This window comes from Eurosta solidaginis, chromosome 1 (assembly GCF_040869045.1).
Source record: "Eurosta solidaginis isolate ZX-2024a chromosome 1, ASM4086904v1, whole genome shotgun sequence".
Classification (NCBI taxonomy): Eukaryota; Metazoa; Arthropoda; class Insecta; order Diptera; family Tephritidae; genus Eurosta; species Eurosta solidaginis.
In genome coordinates this window covers 336,320,063-336,344,492 of record NC_090319.1, presented here as the reverse complement: position 1 = coordinate 336,344,492, position 24,430 = coordinate 336,320,063, and the positions used below count along the sequence as shown (strand labels likewise).

General features: G+C 37.6%; 3 protein-coding genes and 1 pseudogene across 6 annotated transcripts in view; 3 read left to right on the top strand and 1 right to left on the bottom strand.

The window, feature by feature from the left end:
• Positions 1-24,430, bottom strand: part of DNAlig3 (DNA ligase 3) — a 64,564-nt gene that overhangs the window by 11,883 nt on the left and 28,251 nt on the right. The window contains exon 1 of one of the 2 annotated variants that reach the window (XM_067762243.1): positions 62-127. The exons of the other annotated variant lie outside the window; for it this stretch is intronic. The gene's annotated coding sequence lies outside the window, so the exon portion shown is untranslated. Of the gene's footprint in view, positions 1-61; positions 128-24,430 lie in introns of those variants that run through there. 2 annotated transcript variants of the gene reach the window in all.
• Positions 15-6,064, top strand: Sol1 (the record flags this gene model as incomplete). The annotated part of the gene is made up of 4 exons (XM_067784711.1): positions 15-230; positions 4,619-4,871; positions 5,439-5,643; positions 5,707-6,064. Coding segments are annotated over 4 exons (1,032 nt in total), but the record flags the coding sequence as incomplete, so codon positions are not given.
• Positions 12,605-24,430, top strand: part of Men-b (Malic enzyme b) — a 74,741-nt gene continuing 62,915 nt past the window's right edge. For all 3 annotated transcript variants that reach the window (XM_067762246.1, XM_067762244.1, XM_067762245.1), the window contains exon 1: positions 12,605-12,895. In XM_067762246.1, coding sequence (XP_067618347.1) covers positions 12,879-12,895 — 17 coding nt within the window. In that variant the 5' untranslated portion in view covers positions 12,605-12,878. The remainder of the gene's footprint in view (positions 12,896-24,430) is intronic.
• LOC137237894 (zinc finger BED domain-containing protein 6-like) lies at positions 12,855-22,321 on the top strand (annotated as a pseudogene).

Below are 24,430 nucleotides of genomic sequence, written 5' to 3'. Positions count from 1 at the left end.
ATTCTTAGCATTAAACTTCATTCAAAACTAATAAAAATATCAAAAACTTTGTTTATTTCACCACAGAAAATTGCAAGCAAATTTTTGATTCCCGGGTAAACAAATCAGGGCGTTTTGAAACCGCACAGCTGTTTCCAGCAGTGCCAAATGTCAACGTCATTCCAGTGCTGTCGGCGTCTAGAGTTCAATGCCGATTTGAGTTTTATGGCGGCGTCGATGAACGTGTGCAGGTATGTATGTGGCGGTGTAGTTCAAGTTTTCAGAACAAAAGTGTTGCTTAGCAACGAATATTTAAATTTGATATTGTTCAACAAGTTTTCATAGTTCAGTTAGTCATTAAATATTTTTCATTGTGAAATAATAAAAATACTTTTATGTCTAAATTTCAATAGGAAATATTTATTCCTTTTTTCCTATATTGGTGACCCCGATAAAAGTTTATAACGAGTATCTCATAAGATGCTTCGAGATGAAGATCAGCTCTTCGCGGAGAAAATGAGGACCTTCAACGACAGATCGACGAATTACGCCAGCAAGCGCAGCAGCAACATAATCGTCAATTGGAGCATCAGCAGCAGCAGCCACCATCGCCATAACCACGACAACAGCAACAGCAGGCACCATCACCGCAACCAGGACAACAGAGATCACAAATGATGTAACAAAGTTCCATTATGTTGTTTCGCAGCTGGACGCACGTATCGCATTGGAAATCGAGGACGTTATAGAAAATCCTCCTCCGCAGAATCCATAGACATTTTTGAGCACAAAATTGATTGATCGTTTATCTGCGTCTGAAGAACAACGAGTCCGCCAACTTATCAGTGAGGAAGAGCTCGGCGATCGCAAACCATCTGAGTTTCTCCGTCACGCTCTCTCGCTGGTTCAACTATCGTGCAGGATAACCTCCTTCGTCAACTCTGGCTTAAACGTTTTCCGTCCAACGTCCAGGCCATCCTTGTGACACAATCTGAATTGCAGCTCGACAACATTGCGGAGCTTGCTGACAAGATTGTCGAAGTCTCACCGAGCATACCGACTTTCGTTGTAAATGCATCGCTCAGCGATAAAAGTATCGAAAGCAACCTATTAAATACGATTGCTGATGTTCAAAAGCAATCGGCCGAATTGTCTGCTTTTCGTTCGTGCCCTCATCATTCCCATAATTCTTCCAACAGCTTTCGACGTCGTAGCAAATCTCAAAATCGAAGCAACTTTAACCAACAAATTTGTTGGTACCATAAAATTTACAGGACAAAGCGAAAAAATGTGTAAATCCCTGTAATTATTTGGAAAACGGAAAAATCAGTCTGTGACTGCTTGTCAACCAGTTGCCGCCTAATTGTCACTGATAAGATATCTAAACATCGCTTTCTCGTCGATACTGCTTCTGGCTTATGTTGCTTTCCTCGGCGTCTAATACGTGATCGTCGTTCTCCTGTGAATTACGACTTGTGTGCTGAAAATGGAAGCAAAATTAAAACATATAGTTTCCTAACACTGAATCTCAACTTAGGACTTCGTCGTGACTTTCCATGGAGATTTTTCGTCGCTGACGTCGATCTACCAATAATTTAATCGGAATTTCTCGCTTATTATCTTCTTTTACCGGATTGTCGTACAAAACGCATCGTCGACATCACAACTGGTCTTCAAGTACACGGTTTTTCTCAGCCTTCATCGCAAAGCAGTGTTAAAGCAGTTCAGGACTCGTCGACTTTCGGTACTCTCATTTCTCAATTTCCTGAAATTACTCATCCACCTGGTTTACCTCGTAATATAAAACACGAGACTGTTCATCACATTCGTACAACACCTGGACCACCGGTGACAAGCAAAGTACGACGATTAAATCCTGAGAAATTAAAAATAGCTAAACAAGAATTCGACGCTAATTTACAGGCTGGTACAACTCGTCCATCAGAGAGTTCTTGGTCATCGCCTTTACACTTGGCACTAAAAAGTGATTCAACTTGGCGCCCTTGTGAAGATTTTCATGCATTGTATGCTCGAACTATCCCGGATCGGTATCCTGTCCGTCACATTCACGACGTCACTCACTTTATCGATGGTTGTACAGTATTTTCGAAAATTTATCTTGTTAAAGCTTATCAACAAATTCCTGTAGCCGAAGATGAAATTTCCAAAACTGCTATTATTACTCCATTTGGCCTTTTTGAATTTCCATTCATGATGTTTGGACTTCGAAACTTCGAAACGCTGGCCAGACCTTTCAAAGGTTCATGGATGAAGTTTTGCGAAGTTTAGATTTTTGTTTCGATTATATGGATGACATTCCGTTCCAAATAAGAGCACGAACGCCATCTTAAAATCATTTTTGAACGTCTAGCAAAATACGGATTGGTGATCAACGTCAAAAAGTGTACTTTTGGAGTTAATGAAACTCCTTTTATTGGTTATATCATCTCTGCTGCTGGAATACAGGCTCCAGAAGAGCGCGTCCGGGTAATCAAGAACTTTCCATTGTTCCAATGTTAAACTTCTATCACAGATTCATTCCGCATGTTTCTGAATACGAAGCTCCATTGAATAACGCAATCAGCAACTCACTCTTGAAAGGATCTCAACCAATCAACTGGAAGAAGCTTTCAAAACCTGTAAAAACTGTATCTCTTCTGCTTCTTTTCTGGTTCATCCTCGCATTGGTGCGCCTCTTGGTTTGTTTACAATTGCTTCGAACCATTCAGTCGGAGCATGTTTACAACAGCTTGTCGATGGCGTGTGGCAACCTCTTGCATTCTTCTCGAAGAAAATGTCCTCAAAGAATGCTCTTGGCCTGCTTTCTATCGTGAACTTCTTTCGATCTACGCTGCAATCCAGCACTTTCGTCATTTTTTGGAAGGACATTCATTCACGATTTACACCGATCATAAACCATTGATTTACGCTTGTCAAAAAAAACGTGAAAAACTTCCACCAGTTCAACTCAAACAACTCTCATTCATTGCAGAATTTTCAACAGATATCCAGCACATCAAAGAAACTGATAATGTCGTTGCTGATGCACTCTCACGAGTTGAAGCTGTTTCTGCACCATTGGATTACAAGTTGCTGGTTGAATCTCAAGAAGAAGACGATGAACTTAAGAGAATTACCCAAGAAAATTCTTCTTTTTGCATCGAACGTGTGCCAATTCCTGGTTCCTCACTTACTGTGTTTTGTGATACATCAACAGGAAAAGCTCGGCCATTCATCACATCACCGTTTCGTCGTTCTGTTTTTGATCAGCTACATAGCCTGAGCCATCCAGGTGCCAATGCTTCGCTCAAGCTAATCTGCGATCGTTTTGTGTGGCCGTCAATGAATAAAGACTGTCGAAATTGGGTTCGTGCTTGTAATGATTGTCAACGATCAAAAATTTCACGCCATGTTCACGCTTCACTGGAAAATTTTGAAACTCCAACAAAGAGATTTTCCAATATTCACATTGATGTGATTGGTCCACTTCCACTTGCATGTTCTTTTTGATATTGCTTGACTGTCATCGATCGTTTTACTCGATGGCCTGATGTATATCATTTGCAGAACATAACTGCAGTTAATGTGACTCATGCACTTTTGGATTGTTGGATATCTCGTTTTGGCGTTCCTGAAATTATAACCCCAGATCGTGGAGCTCAATTTTCTTCTCATCTTTTCAAAATTTTTGTTAAAAATTCGGAATTCGACATAATTTCACTACAAGTTGGCATCCTGCTGCAAATGGTTTAGTCGAACGATTACATCGTCACTTGAAAGTCGCAATCATGGCTCATTCCGACATTGACTGGGTTCGGTCTTTGCCTCTAGTTCTACTTGGTATTCGCTCAGCTTTTAAAGAAGATATCAAGGCTACATCCTCTGAAATGGTTTATGGTGAGACGATTCGTTTGCCATTTGAATTTCTTTCTTCAAGTCTTGGATACAAAATTTCCGATGATACAAGCAGTTTTCTTTCAAGTTTACATGAATTTATGTCGCGCTTACGTCCACTTCGAGCATCAAGACACTGTCAACCTGAAGTTTTTGTTTTCAAGGAACTTTCGAAATGCAGTCATGCCTTTCTCAAAGTTGGACCATTTCTTAAAGCACTCCAGCCTCCATACAACGGGCCGTATGAAATAATTAATCGTCATAAAAAAACAGTCACACTCAAAATTCGAAATAAATCAACTAAAGTCTCTATTGATCATGTAAATCTAGTTTTTGTTATTCAAGATAACATTGTTTCAACACCTATTCCTACTTCTACATCTGTTCCTGTTTCAACGTCTGTACCTGTTCCTGTTCCTACAAATGCACCAGTTCCAGAATGCGATTCGAGCAATTTTGGATTTGTAGCCAAATTCTCTACCAAGGGGGGTACTGTGGCGGTGCAGTTTAAGTTTTCAGAACAAAAGTGTTGCTTAGCAACGAGCATTTAAATTTTATATTGTTCAACAAGTTTTCATAGTTCAGTTAGTCATTAAATATTTTTCATTGTGAAATAATAAAAATACTTTTATATCTAAATTTCAATAGGAAATATTTATTCTTTTTTTCCTGTGTGTATAGTCAAAGACTAATTTATAAGATTTTCGTCAGTTGATATGAATAACAAAAACTTTCTTGTTTTTAGATCAAATTTATAGATTTTCATATACCAGCGGAAAATAAAAACACGACAGTTTGCAAGCCAAATGATGCATTGCAGTTGCTCACTTTAGTACGAGAAAAATATGAACCTACTGAAACATTTTGTGGTGCATTCCTACCCAAGCCAATTATGTCAAAAGGCTCAAATTTGATTTTACAGTTTGTTGGTCGGTATCCGCCAACTGGACCAAAAATTAACTATTATGGGTTTAAAGCAGAGTACAAGTTTTTGAGAAGTACGTAAGTTTTAAATTTTTAAATCGTACATTGTTTTTTAATTATACCATAAGTAGCAACATTCCGAAAAATAGTTCTCAAAATTTTTGCAAGGATACTAATGCCCGATTTGCATTGCTTTACATAAGAGATGAGTTCCATGTGTGGCCGCATGTATTTACTTCTTACTACACAGTTTGTGTAATGGAAAAGCAAAAGTTTCAGACGGTGTAAACTCGTGGCGCCTAGAAACGGATGCTGCAAGAGTAATGTAAACCGGGGCCCTATTCACTAACTATGAGTTTTGAAATGTACATTTTTCTTTCATACAAATTATATGAAGAAAAAGTGTACATTTTAAAACTCACAGTTACTGAATAGGGCTCCTGGCCTCAGGACATCGCATATCGGTTGAATTTTTGTGATGAAAAAATAATATTTGTTGTTTTTAAAATTACCCCTATATATTTTCTTATTATCTTCCGAGTTTAATTTTATATATGCATATATTTTGAAAAATTTCGAACTGATGTATCCATCATACATTAACCATTCAATAAAAAAAAATGTTTCTCCATTCTTCTTAGATTTTGGTATATCAACGGGAAATCAGATTGATGATAACTGTACATTCACATACAATAGCACACACAGAAAATCTGGGTGGTTTGGTTCTCCAAATTTTCCAGGATACTATCCACAGAATATGATTTGCCATTACTACTTCTATGGGGAACCAGATGAGAGAGTAGTTATACGATTCACCTTCTTTGATGTTGAGGGTATAGATACGTAAGTCTTTCGTATTTTAACATTTAACACAAATAAAAGTACCGTCTTATAATTTTGTTATAGCTGCGAATATCTGACAGCCAGTGATTATGTGGAGTTTTCAAATTTCATGAGCACAGATCGCAAGTATGGCAGATATTGTGGGAAACGTGACAAATTTGAGATACATTCTGATGGACGTTTCTTCCGAGTTTCATTCTATACAAATGATCGTTTTGATAGAACTGGATTTCGCGCATTATATGATTTTGAAGAAAAGAGCTTGCGAGTGGAAAACGCTTCAACGCAAGGCTATGTATCTAGCAGTGACTTTGATCTGCGGTTTCAATTAAGCCTACAAATAACACTTACCTCAGCATTATTATTAAAGCATATGCATATGAATATATTTCGCTTTTTTATAAACTACATAGTTAAGTAAATGTGATTACAAACAAGTTATTTTGTTATACTGGGAGTTTTTTTTATAAATAACAACAGCTTCTGGGGCAGCACAGTGCATGGTTAAGACCCGGGTATTCAGTGTGAGTTTAAAGTTGGTTGTCAAAAATACTAATTTATTTGATTAAACGCCAACCCTTTAAACAAATTCATCGCTCTAATCCCATGACATTGCCTTTTTCGTTATGTGCGCCGACGCCGATTGAAAATATCAAAGGAACTCAAATTTGTTTTCCACTTGCTATTGAAAAAACCCGGCTCCACCTTCTGATTACTTTCACAGGTAAATTAAACTATTCTTCAAAAATGGGAAGCTGTTTCATATGTTTCTGATGCAGTGGCGTAGATTCGGGAGTGGATCAATCCGCCCATGAGCAATTGAAAATATAATTTTTGAAAAAATTTGCTTATACATATTTATGTATGCATTCACTTCTCCTGCCATTAACCTTCTTGCAGTATTAAATCCTTTATATCACTCTAAAATTAGAAATTAGAAAAATCGCTTTATAATAAGAATTTCTTGCATACACCTAAAAGAAAAGCCATTTTGGAAAACACGATTGAAGAATCTGACGAAACTCCGCGAACGAAATCTTTAAAAAGATTAAACCTGACTCGATGGGTTTCGAAATATGAGACCGTCAACGATTTTTATGAGTTATTTTCGTTCGTTTACGAAACTCTAAATGAATGCAATTTCTCAACTTTCGTTGTCTTTGCGTCACGAAATGCAAAAGGTTAATTTAGATTTGGTTCAAGCCATGGGTCTCGCCAAAGATTTGCGCGAGAAAGTACAAAGGATCTGTGCAAAAGAAGACCCTTTGAATGCGCTTGATCATTGTCCAAAAGAAAATTTTCAGAATATCAACGTATTGCTGAGGACATTAGCTGTTTTACCGGTATCGAAATCAACCACGGATCGCACTTTCTCACGTTTGAAACGGATAAAGACGATCCTGACAAAAGAAGTAAGTAATTATAGTTGCTTTAAGATCTATGAATTTTATTCTAAAATTAAAAATTAATTTTTACCTCATTTTTTTATTGTAGAACCGCTTGGCTATTCATCATGACATTGCGACTACAGCTGACGAAGTCATAGATAAGCCATCGAAAAAATTCCGAAAACTTGATTTCCTTCTTTAATTATTGAAAGATTTGAAAATAATCTGTTATACATGAATTTAAACACTGCTCCTACTTTAAAATGTTTTCCCATCAAAAAATTACATGACAAATGAATTGTAGGCTGCCATACCTGAAATATTGTAATGATTGAACAAATAATTGAAGATTTAACTTAAATCTTCTGCGTTTCGGGATTTAATTTTGTATGATAAAACTTGCATGAATCAACGTTAACTCCTTTCAGATGCCTAAGCCTATTATGAGACATATGCGATCTTCGACTGTTGGCGAAGGGCTGATCGAACGAATTTTCATTCGGTATTATGACGCGCGTTCGAGGAAGGCAAGGGTTATTGTGAATTTCGATAAATTCAAAAGCTCAAAATAGCACATTTCCAATACTCTGTCAAATAAAATAAATAAAAAAAGCAGAACTAGTTAATAAATGCAAATATTAAAAATAAAAGTATGACTACGACGGAATTGTGGTTTGATGGTTCGTGAGATGAAGAGGAAAGCTTACTGGAGCTAGCCAGAAATAGAAGATGGATGAGAGATGCTTCAAATCCTTTGGAAATGAATTCCACCACGTAAGTGTAGCTTTCTAAATAAGTTGTTAAATTGTTGAAATTGTAAGTTTTGTTTACAGATTTATTCAAAACTTCAGACTGTCCAAAGAAGCGTTCATGGACTTTTTGTCCAGTACGGATGAACTCTGCATCAATGCACAAGAGCCAAGTCTATTCCTGATATTGTAAAATTGGCAACAGTTCTTCGATTTTGTGCTCAGGGATCCTACCAACGGAGCATTGAAAACGAAAATGCACTCGGAGGTGTTGAATGTCTTGGAAAATAAACATGGTACAATTAACATTGCGATGTCCTAGGAATGGACCATATACTCCAGCTCAGCATTACATCAGAGCAGGGATGCACCTTAACGTTAAGCTAATCATTTATCAAAAAATTTCCACCGTTTCCGTTGAAACACTTCGAAATATTATCGATAAAGAAATTAACAAGATAAATTGTATCTCGTTTTTAACCGAAACGAAAAGCTTTCGTTAACGTTAAAAACGTTAACAAAAACGTGATACTTTATGTTTGAATTGTGCTGGCAATGCTATAGCCATGGTGAAGACGTAAGGTGGTAACAGCGAGCAGGCATACACACAAACTCCAAGTAATTTGTTTGTGTAATTCGTTGATGGTAATGTCAAAAATACTCTGAGAAATGTTCGTACTGTCAAAATTCCTTGAGAAAAGTTGCAATCAGCTTGGCTAATGCTTTCACGTTTAATGACTCCACCATCAATCAGCTTTGCCAGCATAGTTTGAAATTAGTAATCAACATAAACGATTTGATTTCGTTTTGATATGGCACAAAACGAAACAAAATCATTTCGTTAATTTGACGTTCTTAACGTTAATAAACGAAACGAAATTACTTTGTTTCGTTTATTAACGTTAATTATCGTAACGAAATGATATCGGTTCGTTGGTTAAGCATGCCTGCATCAGAGTAATCCATGGAGTACCCAGTATAACACAATTAACGTTGCGATGTCCTAGGACTGGACGATATGCTCCAGCTCAGCATTACATCAGAGTAATCTATGGAGTACTCCAGTATGACACAAATGGACCACATGATTCAACGATTTTTGCAGGAATGAAGCAGCGTCACTTCCTGCAAGACACAAAAGTCAGACTCATCAATACATCAGAAGAAAATTTCTTAAGTAAAAGACACGCATCAAAAAGCAAGTTATCCCTTCAAAAAACGCGAGGACTCCATAAATAGTTTAAGGAATACTCCGTTAGGAGTATAGGAGTATTCCAAAACTAATCTGTATTCAATTAAAAATTGTGCTCCAATTAACATTGCGATGTCCTAGGAGAGGAGTAGGTGATCCCACTCTCGCTTTGTTTGTTGTATTCCAAAGAGTACATACGTGAGAGTTCTTTCCAAAGTACTTTCACTGTAGTACTCCATGGAGCACCCACAGAGGATCATATGCCAAAGTACTAAAAAGGAGTTGTGTCGGAAAGAATTATCGGAGTGAATTTAATTTAAAATGAAAGTAAATAAAGAGGGGCAATACAACTTTTATATTTTATACTACGATTATTCTTATGTTATTTAGCATTTGCGTTAATAAAGAAACTAATGTTTCTCTATACTATAGTATTTATACATAAAACCAGTGCGCGGTTGCATTTTATCAGAGTTTTATTATCAGCCCTACAAGAATATTGACTATCATATGACTATCATCTGATTGTCAGCAATGTCAACCTAACGATCAGCGCCTCATACAAACTTTCTATCACAAACTTAAGGGGACTTGCGCAAATGTGATGTAAACAACTGTGTACGTGGGGTTTTTGTTCCCTTCTTATACACCAACATCGCCTACTGATTAAGTATATAGCCGTACTGCTCACTCTCATTCCTTTTCCTGGATCAGTGCTGACACTCTAACTATCAAAAAGTGTCATAAATGATAGTTTACTGTAGATATCAGGTTTGACTGTTATACTATCATAAATGACCATTGTTATATTCGGCCAAAAATGAAGCAATGCTTTTTGCTTTTTATTTACTTTATTTCATTACTTTTTTAATTTTGTACGTGATAAAATCATACGTGTTTCTTATTTGTTTAAAATAAATAGTTTTATAAGAATCCGAGTTCAGAATGTTCAATTTAAATTCAGAAAATAACAAAACAACAGAAGAGCGCTTTCCTCATGCGGAAACACATTTAAAAATAAATCACCACTAACCACTATTATTTTTCGCGTATCAATTTTTTGAGTGCGCCCCATACATTCCGACAGCTTTTGGTATTTTTTAATATTATTTTCGATTTTTTTTCTTTTAGCATGGAGCTTTGAAATGCTCTCTTTTTCATTTTTTAAACTTATTTTTTATATGGTTTTCGTCGGTTGAAAATGGCGGAATTTAAAAAATAGCAAAACAACCGTGATAATCTTTTGATTGTCATATGACAGTCAGTAGTGACAACATGATTAAACCGGATAAACTGTTCTCGCATACATAAAATTCCGTTGAGAATTATGTATCTGTCTCACATGCATAATGGTATCTGCTGTATGTTCTTTTGTTCTGTACCAGGTGTCCGAAGCTTTCCCAGTTTGAGTCCTTTTTCATGATTATAGGCTGTCGTTGGGAACATGCGGACATGCGTGAGCCACCAAAGGAACATACATAAATTTGAGTATCAATGTTTACGTCATTGCAGGATCAGCATTGTCAATTACAAGTGTGAGTGTATTAGTAAAACTATCAGCGTTTCTTGTAGGGCAGTGCTGGTTCAACTATATACAGCCCTACAAGAAACGCTGATAGTTTTACTAATACACTCACACTTGTAATTGACAATGCTGATCCTGCGATGACGTAAACATTGATACTCAAATTTATGTATGTTCCTTTGTTCGCTCACGCATGTCCGCATGTTCCCAACGACAGCCTATAATCATGAAAAAATGACTCAAACTGGGAAAGCTTCGGACACCTGGTACAGAACAAAAGAACATACAGCAGATACCATTATGCATGTGAGACAGATACATAATTCTCAACGGAATTTTATGTATGCGAGAACAGTTTATCCGATTTAATCATGCTGTCACTACTGACTGTCATATGACAGTCAAATGATTATCACGGTTCTTTTGTTATTTTTTAAATTCCGCCATTTTCAACCGACGAAAACCATTTAAAAAATGAAAAAGAGTCCATTTCAAAGCTCCATACTAAAAGAAAAAAAATCGAAAATAAAATTAAAAAATACCAAAAGCTGTCGGAATGTGTGGGGCGCACTCAAAAAATTGATACGTGAAAAATAATAGTGGTTAGTGGTGATTCATTTTTAAATGTGTTTCCGCATGAGGAAAGCGCTCTTCTGTTGTTTTGTTATTTTCTGAATTTAAATTGAACATTCTGAACTCGAATTCTTATAAAACTATTTATTTTAAACAAATAACAAACATGTATGCTTTTATCACGTACAAAATTAAAAACGTAGAGAAATAAAGTAAATAAAAAGCAAAAAGCATTGTTTCATTTTTGGCGGAATATAACAATGGTCATTTATGATAGTATAACAGTCAAACCTGATATCTACAGTAAACTACCATTTATGACACTTTTTGATAGTTAGAGTGTCAGCACTGATCCAGGAAAAGGAATGAGAGTGAGCAGTACGGCTATATACTTAATCAGTAGGCCATGTTGGTGTATAAGAAGGAGACAAAAACTCACACGTACACAGTTGTTTACATCACATTTGCGCAAGTCCCCTTAAGTTTGTGATAGAAAGTTTGTATGAGGCGCTGATCGTTAGGTTGACATTGCTGGCAATCAGATGATAGTCATATGATTGTCAGTATTCTTGTAGGGAGGTTGGCTCATCTGTAAAGCAACAAAATATGTCTGTTCAAATTGTCAAAATCTGTGCATTGGTGTTGGTGCGAATGGTATGGAATGGAAACATAAAACTTAGCAGTTTTTGTATGCGTAAGTAAAATGTTGCCAATGTGTTGGTTTCATTTTGAGTTTGCCATCTCCTTTTGACAATCCCTTCGACCATGCAATGACATAAATAAACTCAGCTGATGAGATGAGCCAACCTGTACATAATTGAACCATTGGGCAGTGGGAAAAATAATTTCACTTCACGCGTGCCAACGCCCTTAGCCAACGCAAATGTCAAATTCTTCTTCAAATGATTTGCTTGGAACAAAATTGTAGAGTTGGCTACTTTTCAATATCAGATAGCACCAGTGTCGCTCATTCTAGCATTCCCAATAAAAAACGTGCAATCTACACATGATGCATTAGCATGGGTTAAATTCATCTTGATTCATCTGTATGAAAAACTGCTTATATGTCGGAGCCATGGTTCAATTATGTACAGGTTGGCTCATCTCATCAGCTGATTTTATTTATGTCATTGCATGGTCGAAGGGATTGTCAAAAGGAGATGGCAAACTCAAAATGAAACCAACACATTGGCAACATTTTAGTTACACATACAAAAACTGCTAAGTTTTATGTTTCCATTCCATACCATTCGCACCAACACCAATACACAGATTTTGACATTTGAACAGACATATTTTGATGCTTTACAGATGAGCCAACCGGTATATAGTTGAACCATTTGTCGGAGCTATAACAAGCAAATACTGTAACATGGAATGTAAACAAATTCCATCTGTCACATTGGATATATTTCCCACGCTACACTTTCCAAGAAAACAAAATATTTATCAGCTGATAGAGTTTACCACAGCTGAAGTTCATGGTGAATTCTGTCAATTCGCTGTAAACGACGTTTCCAACGATTTTTCATAGTCGTTTTTTGACTTCAAAGCTGTTGTAATATTATTGCCTCCGTTCGCGGGCAGGAAATTCTAGTGATTTGTAAATTAGTGCACTAAAAAATAAGATAAGGCAGATTTAATATCTAAATGAATTATTCGATGCAAAGCTCAACGAATATGAATAAAACTGCCGCTTAATTTTTATAAAAGAGAACAAGAAATTTGTGTAAACGGAAATCGCGTTTATTAATAACAAAACTAAGAAGCTGAAAGTTATTTAAAAGAACCGCTGACCCACTGAAAAAATGTTTTCACGTCCTATGTAAGTTGTATGTAAAGTTTTAAATATTGGTCTTTTAGATGGGTAAGTATAGTTAACTTGGTGTCTACGATTTCAGAGGTTTATTTCTTAAAAGTTAAATTTTCCTATTCATCTTATTGATAACAAATAATAGGATACAAATTTACGTTTCGCTTATGCAACTTTTGCCCAGCAGGTGTGTCAAGGAGTGGGGATATGTGCGCACAATTCTGTAGTACACATTTTTGTATGAAAACTTCTACTTATGTATGTATATCATATACCTGGGTACAACAGACATCATTGACCTAATCTTTGTGAACTTTATGCACAACCTCTGTGTATTAAGTGGAAATCGTGATGAGGTGGCTAGATTTACAAAGCGCTTAATTGCACTAAGCTACTCTGTTCTAGTTTAAAGCGTTTCCTCATTCGCGCTTATTGTTCACAGATGATTTCATATACATACCTAATCGAAATCATATAAACTAATCTCTGTTTATGGCGCCTATTTGTCTGACAAAGTGAATGAATTCCCATCCCACTATATAATCTGCATATAGAAAGCTATTTGATGATGTTTTACTTACTACACACCCTTACGCTTTTGATGATATACGTATTCATGTTTACTTCTGTTGAGGTTCCTGCTTGATATTCAATTGTAGATGGATACCCACCGAAATATTCCATGCGCGTGCATATTAGAAATGAAAATTGCCTAAAATAATTACATAATCACCGAAAAATTTCGTGTTGTTTTTGCATCAGCTGGTATTTAAATGGCATTGAAGGTGAAAGTATGAGAAAATGAACTAGACTAACGCACATCATTCGTTGTCGTATATACTATGTATGTACATATGTATATTAGGCGGTATATTAAATGTATGCAAGAGTATTTTTGAATTGAAACGGTGGAAGCGGCTGTATAAAAAAATCAATAAATACACATTCGCACATTTTAGTTCACATGAATGGTAGTAAACGTAGGTTATATTATCAATACAGGCATTGCTGCCACATTGCAATTGAAGCCTTTCATTAAGATATACTGGGGCCAAATCTCATTGGAGATAGGATTTACTTAACCTTTTACAATATAAAGATAGAAGTTGAGTAGCTGGGATTCAAGGGGTTGATAAGCGCAATACAAAGCTTTATAGCTTCATAGCTTCCGCAACCCAATTGTAAATGGGAAATCTGTTTCAAATATGAATGTGTTATACACATATGTATGTATTTAGCAGGTCTGGCGACCACAAGTTCCTCATGGAACTAGAGGGTGGGGGGTCATTATGACCTAGAAGGTTTAATGTGGTCATATTAATCGTCTCCGAGATGGTCAGGCTAGTACCTTAATTGAGCTTTGTTACCGGAACGTACCGGATCTATATCTGGCAAAGGACCATCAACATCGATAACACTCCCCAAAACTGTCGGGAGTGTCGCTATCGTTAATATCGTTGTAGCTATGTTTCGCCCCACCTAATAGCTGCGACCGATCACAAATTGTCATCAATATCCTCTAACGGGGTCCAAGGAAACTTGCTGTTTCCACAGGGGTGGACTATAATGAAAGGGGTTTTAGAGGCGTTGGTTCCACATTACAATTAAAGAGATGGTTGGTGTCATGTGGGGACACATTGCAAGCGGGGCATACATTTTGTATGTCGGGGTTGATTCTGGATATGTAAGAGTTTAACATGTTACAGTATCCAACGAAGTTGAGCCAGAGTGACTAGCGTTTCCCTGGGGAGTATGCGTTCCTCTTCCGCAAGTTTTGGGTACTGTTCCCCGAGTACTGGATTCACCGAGCAATTCCCGGCATAAAGGCCCGACGCCTGTTTATGGAGTTCACCAAGGACCTGCTTGTGTTTTTTTGCTTCATACGGCTGAGTTTTCAGGTGCCGTATTTCCTCAAAATGCTTACGGAGATGACTCCTTAAGTCCCTAGGCGGTGCTGGCTCATCAATCAAATGTCTGTTGGGATGCCCAGGTTTCAAGGTATTCAACAGGAACTGTTTGGTTAGAGTCTCATTTCTCTCCCTGATGGGGAGTATTCTCGCCTCATTATGATCTGGGGACATAAGGAGACAGCCCGTGGCGAGTCTGAGCCCGTGGCGATTCTGGCTTGGCGACCATATAGGGGACGCGTAGCACGCAAACGACTGCCCAATTGCTTTGTATGTGGTAATGAGCGTTTCTTTGTCTTTTCCCCAAGTACTGCCAGCAAGGGATTTGAGGATTTTATTACGGCTCTGGATTTTCGGAACAATTGCGGCTGCGTGCTCACCAAAATGTAGATCCTGATCAAACGTCACACCCAAGATTTTGGTGTGTAGGACAGTCGGTAGCGTAGTGCCATCGACGTGGATGTTCAAAATGGTCGACATTTGGGACGTCCAAGTTGTAAATAGGGTCGCGGATGATTTAGTCGGTGATAATGCCAGGTTTCGCGAGGCGAAAAAACTGGGGAGATCAGGGAGGTAGCCGTTTATTCAGTTGCAAAGCTCATCGATCTTTGGGCCCGGGCCTGTGGCCATTATTGTGCTGTCATCGGCGTAAGAAACGATAGTAACTACTTCTGGTGGCGAAGGTAGTTTTGATATGTAAAAGTTAAACAAAAGTGGGGATAGGACACCACCCTGAGGCACCTCTTGTTTAATTCTTCTTGGCTTGATATTTCGTTTCTGAATTGCACCGATGCCTGCCGACAAGCTGAGTAGTTGTTGTTATAGAGATAAAGAACTAAAATAATTAGAATAATCTGGGAGGTACATTTCGTTTCAAAGCACCATTAAGGTTTCGGGAGGCATTTCATGTGACCACGTTGAACCACCAAGCCAGGAGAATGTTATCTTAAAAAGTGCTCCATATGCAGAGTATACATACATCGTAAATGTGTAGTTGAGTCTACATAACTAAGAAGTAAGGCCAAAGTCAAGATTAATAGTTTCGATGTAGATAGCCCGCTTAGTCAGAAATAAATAGCGTAAATACAAGTTAAATAACAATCGATTCTCTCATTTGTGACTTCAATCTTATCAATTTGTAATAGCCAAATCACTTTTGTAAATTATAACAGTAAGTTATCTCCTGCAATATATTAACAAGCGTCAAGTATAAATCAAATGCAAATTTCAATTTGTTCTTGATAATAAATAACGCAACTTATTTTTTAAAAAACTTATTTTCTCTGAAGGTAAGAGTTTTGAAGTATGTGAATGAATTTTGGGAGCCATACTTATTGCATCTTATGACAGTTCTTGCTTGGTGGCAGCTACTTAACACGATATAGCGCCGATACTTTGGCAATGTTGTTGCTGTAGCGATAAAGACACTCCTAGAAGGTTTTTGAGAGTGTTGCCCATGTTGATGGTCCTTTGTCGTATATAGATTCAGTACATTCGGATAACAAGTACAATTAAGGAACAAGTCGGACCATCTCGGGAACGATTTAATATGAACACATTGAACCCTCTAGCCAATCCTGCCGCCATCGCTTAGTTCCATTAGGGGGTTAGGGGGTCGCCTGTCGGAAGCGACGACTAAAATACCAAATGGATTCAAGCTCACCTACCCGTGGCGAATCCTGTTTCATTGACAGCCCAGGCTCTGGCAACCCCGAACTCCTTAAGGATCTAGCGGGTGGGAGGGCGGAATGGCCTAGAAGGTTTCGTGTCATACCAAATCGTTCCCAAGATGTACCTTTATAGTACTTGTTACCGGAACGTACCGGACTTGCATCCGACAAAGGACCTTCAACATCGATAGCACTCCTCAAGGGCTTCGGAGAGTGTCCTAATCGCTACAACAACAACATTAGGAACTTGGGGTTACTAGAGCCCCGCCTTCGCGCGGGGGTAGCTGAGGTGGGCAATTGGGTTGGAGAAGCTATAAATTGCGCTGGCAACCCCTTGAATCATTTGGGTATTGCGCCTACTCGTGTAACTAGGGGGTGGGGGCGGGATGGCTTATAAGGTTCAATGTTTCCGAGATAGTCGGGCTTGTCGGATCTACATGTATCCATCAAAGGACCATGAGCATTCGATAACACTCCCCAAAACCTTCGGGGAGTGTCTTTATCACTACAAAAACAATAACAGATCGTTCAAATTTGAGTTATCACCTTGGACTGTTTCAATTTTTTATTTCCGTTGCAAAAATAACTTGAAGATCTACTCCAAATATTTTTATAACTTCACTTTCAATAAAATATAGGCACCGCCGCCTGTGAAGATAACTTCAACAAACTGAAACAGCTCATGATGAGCAGGGGGCTAGATTCAAGGTTCAATGTGTTCATATTAAATCATTCCCGAGAAGGTCTGGTCCCGCCAAAAATTCCGATATGGTCGAACCCATGCCGGGGTTCTTAGATTCCCATTTAGCACATTGTTATGTATACTTTCTTATAAACCCACTCATCAGGCTGGTGAAAATTATGTATGTACCATTTTTTTTCTATATTCGTGAATGTTTAATCATTTGGTTTTTGTTAAGAATTAATTATTATTAATTTTTATTATTCATCATTCCCAAAGCAATGGTTATCCCTAATGAATGTGCAACCTCAATAAGAAATACTATCGAAAAATATATTTATTGTTTTTTATATAAAAGGACAAATAATCAGAAACGATTTTTATAGTAAATCGTTTAAATGTTACGATCCCTGGTACAAACAAATTTACACTTCGGTGGAAATCTCAGCGCAAAACTCAAGTAGCGTAGCGGTATAAACATGCATGCAAACATTGAGACATTTTAAGAATGTATTAGAATAATAAAAAACAAGTAAAGGTGTCTAAGTTCGGGTGTAACTGAACATTATATACACAGCGTGAGCTTCAATTGTACATTTCATTTCCGTTAAATTACTTTTCTACATAATACGTGGCACCGCCCGTTTAAAAAAACATGTCTCCCCATTTCCTCTTACAATAAAACTTGATAAGTGAAATATCATTGATTCAAAACTATTTTTTGCTAAGTTAAAGCTTATTGTTCTAGTCTATGACCCTTTTAAACTTGTTTTATATCTAAGTTGCCGTGGTCTTTAACCGATCCCGTCCATTTTTTCTAGAAATATTTCTTGTTATAGGGAAAATCTGTGTACCCAATTTCATTACGATCCGTTAATTTTTCTTCTTGTTATGGCTCCCGAAACAGAAAATTTCTTAGTCATAAGAGGGGCGGTGCCACGCCCATTTTTTAAAATTTGAAGTTTTTCCTATTTATTGTTATAAATCCACTTGGGAAATGAAATAACATTGATATAAAGCTCTTTTTTGCAAAGATAGAGCTAATTTTATACGTCCCCGACCCTTTTAAAAAAACTTTATATAAAAGTGGGCGTGGTCCTTAACCGATTTCGTTAATTTTTCTTCAAAGCATTCCTTATGGTAAAGGCAACCTCTCTGCCGAAGTTTGTTACGATCGGTTTAACGGTTTTTGATTTATGATTAATAATATTTCTAAAATTGATTTTATCACAAGTAGGCGGTGCCCTGCCCATTTAAAAAAATTTTCAAATTTTTATCAAGAGTCTCAATATCAGTCCACACGTCAAATTTCAACATTCTAGGTGTATTATTTACTAAATAATCAGGTTTTTTGTGTTTTCCAAAATGTTATATATATAAAAAGTGGGCGTGGTTAACATCCGATTTCGCTCATTTTCAATACCAATCTATTCCGGGTCCAGATAAGCTCGTGTACCAAATTTGGTGATGATATCTCAATATTTACTCAAGTTATCGTGTTAACGGACGGACGACCGGACGGACATGGCTCAATCAAATTTTTTTTCGATACTGATGATTTTGATATATGGAAGTCTATATCTATCTCGATTCCTTTATACCTGTACAACCAACTTCATCTAGTTTTTCGATTATTCCGGAGCGTGTTATTGGTCCTTCCGTTGAATTTTCACTTAATATCTGAAATGTACAGCCTCCTATAATTTCATTATATATAAAGAATAAATTCCGATTGCGCATGAAGGAACATTGACATACAAATAAACTGTTCTCCCAGCAAACATTCGGAGTCATAAAAGAGTCAGAAAGATGTCCTTTAAGTAGTCTGAAATGAGCGTATTTCCCTTCTTGCGATGGTCATCCGATATGAGTCTTATTTCATACATTATGTGAGCTTAAATAGGAGTCCGATCAAACTCCTATTACGTTCATAATTTACTTTTTATATGACCCTTTTCGGAGTCATTTGTATGCATTGAATAAGGGATTAGGATTGCCTTGTTCGACACACTTGACACACCAACCGTTGTCGTTGCAACCAAATCAACGTCTATAATACTTACATACATACATTCCTCGTGTTCCAATGGTACATGAACCAGATACCATGTACCATTGGAACACGAGGATTGTTAACATGCGGATAATTACGAAACGATTAGGCGTAGCGTTTATGAAGAAAAAAAAAAACATTTTATACCAAATTAGAAAGGGAACAACAAGAAACCTAATATTAAAATTTAAATCATATTAGATTCCAAAATTATGAGCACTCCGAGAAAGTTTGAGTGGCTCAAATATTTGAGTTTTTGATTTTCTTCGTCGAAACTATAAAAGTAATGCTAGTTTGTGGTCTCTGCTAGAACGCTTGAGTTGGACAGAAAACAAATTTTGCTACTAAATATATTTCACATGCATTTTTGTTATACAGATGCGCTTACATACATTGTTTTGTATGTGTGTATTATCTATATATATAAAAAGAAGTGTACATTTTGATTGTCACTCCATAACTCGAGAACGGATAGAAAGATTGCCATGAAATTTTTAGGAAAGATACAGGACGGAGAGATGATGGTCAGTTGGTTTTGAAATCCCAAATCGGTTTAGCCATTCTTGAGGTATGATTTTTTTAGAAAAATACTATATAAAAGAAAGTCGTGTTAGTTACACTACGCATAACTCAAGAACGGATGAACCAATTTGGCTGAAAATTGGTGGAGAGGTAGCTTATAACCAGGGAACGGACATACGATACTTTTTATCCCGTTCTGGCTAGGGTCTTGAGATCAAAACGTGGACCTGGGTAATCCTGGGATGTGTTTGTACAATATGGGTATCAAATGGAATCTGTTTATGAGTACTTTGATACTGAGTATTTTTCGTACCCCTGGGTGACTCGGGTCTCGAGATATAGGCCAAAACGTGGACCCGGGCACCCCTAGAATATGTTTATACAATATGGATATCAAATGAAAGCTGTTGATGAGTGCTTTAGTACAGGGTAGTTTTCATACCTATTGGTGACTAGGGTCTCGAGATATAGGCCAAAACGTGGACCAGGGCACCCCTAGAATGTTTTTATACAATTAGAGATGGCAAGATTGATCGCAAAGATTGAAATAATCGATTAATTTTGACCAATTAATGATTTAATTGTATCGTAGACTTTCTTTCAATTATTTGCAATTTTAATCGGTTAATTGACAAAATAATTGTTTTTACACACATGTTTTTATCTGTGCTTGGTAGCATTGTTTCTTTGTTTTTTCTTACATCACTAAGATTCTTGTTCACTAACATTGCGCAAAATGGCTCCTATCAAAAGTAAAGCGTGGAAATATTTTATTAAAGAAGAAAACGACCTGGTTGTGTGTAATTTTTGTAAGAAAAAGCTAAAATTTTCAAACAACACATCAAACATGTTCCAGCATTTAAAATTGAAACATGCAGATGAAGTTGATAAGTTTAAGGTAAAATAAAATAGTTAATTTCCTTCATAGAATGGGTGCGTAATGTATTATTTTATAGCATGATTCCAAAACAAACGAGGATGACAGGGAAACCATTGATGAAAATAGTGTGGATACTGTGGTCGATATGACAAATGAATGCGAAGGTAGCACAGATGAAATGCCGAGTAGTAGCGCCAGTCAGCCAAGTAGCCGGCCAAGTCAGTTGAGTAGCACCGTCAGTCAACCATTAATTTTAAAAGCATTTACCAACATTCAAAGCTATTCCTCAGGAAAAAAAAACAAGAAAATTACACATGGGATCATGCACATGATCGTCAAAGATAATTTGCCGTTTACCTTTGTTGAAGGTAGCTTTTGTGTTCATTAATTATTCTATTATTTTATTCTAAGAAATTTAACTTTTATTAAAGGTGCTGGCTTCTTAGACTTTATGAAGCAAAATTTCCCACTTTACAAAGTCCCAACAAAGAACACGATAAATGCTGAAAGTGATAAACTGTATGAAGAGGAAAAAAAATTGTGTGTCCTTGCTTTCAAATCTGCATTGTGTAACCCTGACAACTGATATATGGACTCATATAGACATGAAAAGCATGTTGGGAATAACCGTTCATGGGTTGCTTGAAACAAAGCTATTTAATGGAACAATTGGTGTGAATGAATTGAGTGAGTCCCATACAGCTTCTCATATATCTGAGATTTTGTCCGATGCATTGAAAAATTTTTCTATTGAGGAAGATAACGTTAAGGCTATTGTCACAGACAATGCAAGAAATATTGTCAGTGCAATCTATGAAAAATTCGGAAAAAAACGTCATATTCCATGTTTCGCTCATACGCTGAATTTGGTTTGTTTGAATTCATTAGATTTTTCTGCTGTACAAGGCATTATTTTAAAATGCAAAACAATTGTGAAATGGTTCAAACGCAGCGTTAAAGCCAATGACGACATACGAAAGGTGCAAACAGCCGCTGGCGTACCAGAGGGTAAATTTTTGAAACTTTTACTAGATGTAAATACGCGCTGGAATTCCACGTATTATATGATAGAGCGGTTCATCAAAATTAGCGGCTACGTCAGCCAAATTTTTTTAAATTACCCAGATTATCCGCCCATGATAACGTCAAGAGAAAAGGATGAACTAATGGAAATATGTACAATTTTAAGACCTTTAGAGGCCATGACAGTGCAGATAAGTGGCGAACGACATGGAACTCTCAGCCAAATAATACCTCTAGTTCATTGCGGTCATGAACAAATTTCGAAAATTCACCCATGTCAACCAACAGCACAAAAACTGAAACAAGAAATTTTAAAGCAATTTGATAAAAGATTTGCAACCGTAGAACATTCTTTCCTCTTAGCTGCATCCACTATCTTGGATCCAAGATTTAAAAGAGTTAATTTTAAGGATCCGGTGGCTTTGGCTTCGGTATTAAGATACATTCGTGCTGAAATAACCGAAGAAGATGTCAATATGGAAACAGCAAGTGAGTCATCGGTGGATTCAGAACATGATTTTTACTAATGGGTTCCACACAAAACTCTCGCGTACAACCTCAAGACGAGCTCACTTTTTATTTAAACTCCCAAGTGTTGCCACTTAAATCGAACGTAGTAGATGCTTGGGATGACATGAAAACAGTTTATTGCAAACCCTATGAAGTCTCTAAAAATTATTGCCAATTGATTGGAACATCAGTGCATGCGGAACGGTTGTTTTCCAAGGCTGGATCGACCGCAACATTAAAAAGAAACCGACTAACAACTAAACGGCTGTCAAAACTATTATTTCTACAAACTTGGCTAAATAAAAAATAAAAGAATTTTTTCAAGTAAATTGGTTTTAATTATTTTGATGCATCGTCGTAGCTTTTGAAACAGAGATCTCAATTGTGTTATAAATATATTTTATAAATCGGCAATTAATCGTTAATTCTTATTAATTGCAATTAATGCAATCAATTATTTTACTTTTGCAAATAATCATATGATTAATTAATCGATTTTTTTTTTTTTTGCCATCTCTATATACAATTGGATATCAAATGAAAGCTGTTGATGAGTGCTTTAGTACAGGGTAGTTTTCATACCTATTGGTGACTAAGGTATCGATATATAAGGCCAAAACGTGGACCCGGACACCCCTAGAATGTGTTTATATAATATGATTATCAAATGAAAGCTGTTGATGAGTTGTTGTTGTTGTTGTTGTAGCGACAAGGTTGCTCCCCGAAGACTTTGGGGGAGTGTTATCGATGTGATGGTCCTTTGCCGGATACAGATCCGGTACGCTCCGGTACCACATCACCATTAAGGTGCTAGCCCGACCATCTCGGGAACGATTTATGTGGCCACATTAAACCTTCAGGCCATTCCCTCCCTTCCCATCCTCATGGAGCTTGGGGTCGCCAGAGCCTCGTCTGTTTGTGAAACAGGATTCGCCGCGGACAGGTGAGGTTGACAATTGGGCTTAGAGAAGCTATATATTGAGCTGGCAACCTGAAAGGTTGCGCTACACAGCCCCTTGAATCTGGTATTTTAGTAGCCTCTTACGACAGGCATACCTACCGCGGGTATATTCTGATCCCCTAACCCGCTGGGGTGATGAGTGCTTTAGTACAGTGTAGTTTTCATACCTATTGGTGACTAGGGTCTCGATATATAGGCCAAAACGTGGACCCGGGCACCCCTAAAATGTGTTTATCCAAATGGATATCAAATGAAAGCTGTTGATGAGTGCTTTAGTAGATAGATAGATAGATGTTGTGAGGTTAAGCACTGCGACCTATTGGTCTATTGTGCCCTCATTCTCTTTACAACACTTCATCCAAGCCGAGTTCTCTGAGAAAATCCAGAATAGTTCTCGGCTTCAGAGAGTGTATGTGACTATTTTCTAGTTTGGATGATCCTAGGATCCTAAGCGTTCGTCTCGCGACTGCCTCACATTCCTTCAGGATGTGTTCTGCAGACTCATCTTCGACATCACAGAATCGACAGAGGCTACTAGCTGATATGCCCAATTTATGCATATGGCTCTTCAGCCTACAGTGACCTGTGAGTATACCTGTTAAAATCCTAAGGCTACTTTTTGGGAGGTTAATCATAGCCTTATATCGCTTCGAGTTGTACCCTCCTATTAGTGCCTTTGCCTGCCGAAGTGCTAGACTTTCGCGCCAGTGTTGTTCTCTAAGGCACGCCTCCTTTTGTCTAAAGTCCTCCCTTATTGTATGTGACCCTATTGGCACCATAGGCTCGGGTCCTATTGGCTTTCCGGCCGCTGCCAACCTGGCAAGCTCGTCCGCTCGCTCGTTACCATCTACTCCTCTGTGTCCAGGTACCCATGCCAGAAGGAGGTGTTATTGACTCCTAGATTGTTTAACCTCTCCACGCATTCAAGGACCGTTGATGATGTAATCTCAACTGAAGATAATGCCTTGAGTGCAGCTTGACTGTCGCTGAGTATAGCGATTTTCTCGTTGGTATATCCCCGCTGTAAGTTTATCTCTGCACACCGGCTTATGGCGACAACTTCGGCTTGGAAGATGCTCGGATATTTTCCGAGTGGTAGGGATATTTTGATTCGGGGGCCGATGATCCCCGCTCCTATGCCCTCCGGTGTCTTCGAGCCATCGGTGTACCATATTTTAGTGTGTTCCTGGTGAAGCGCTTCAATCCTGGAGGTGTCCCACGTACATTTGTTCCCCAGCTATTTTGAAGCGCTTTTCAAACTTAATTATCTTCCTCGTATCATCTCTGGGAAGTTGGATAAGTGGAATCTGCTCCTGCAGCTTCGCCATGCTCCGTGACT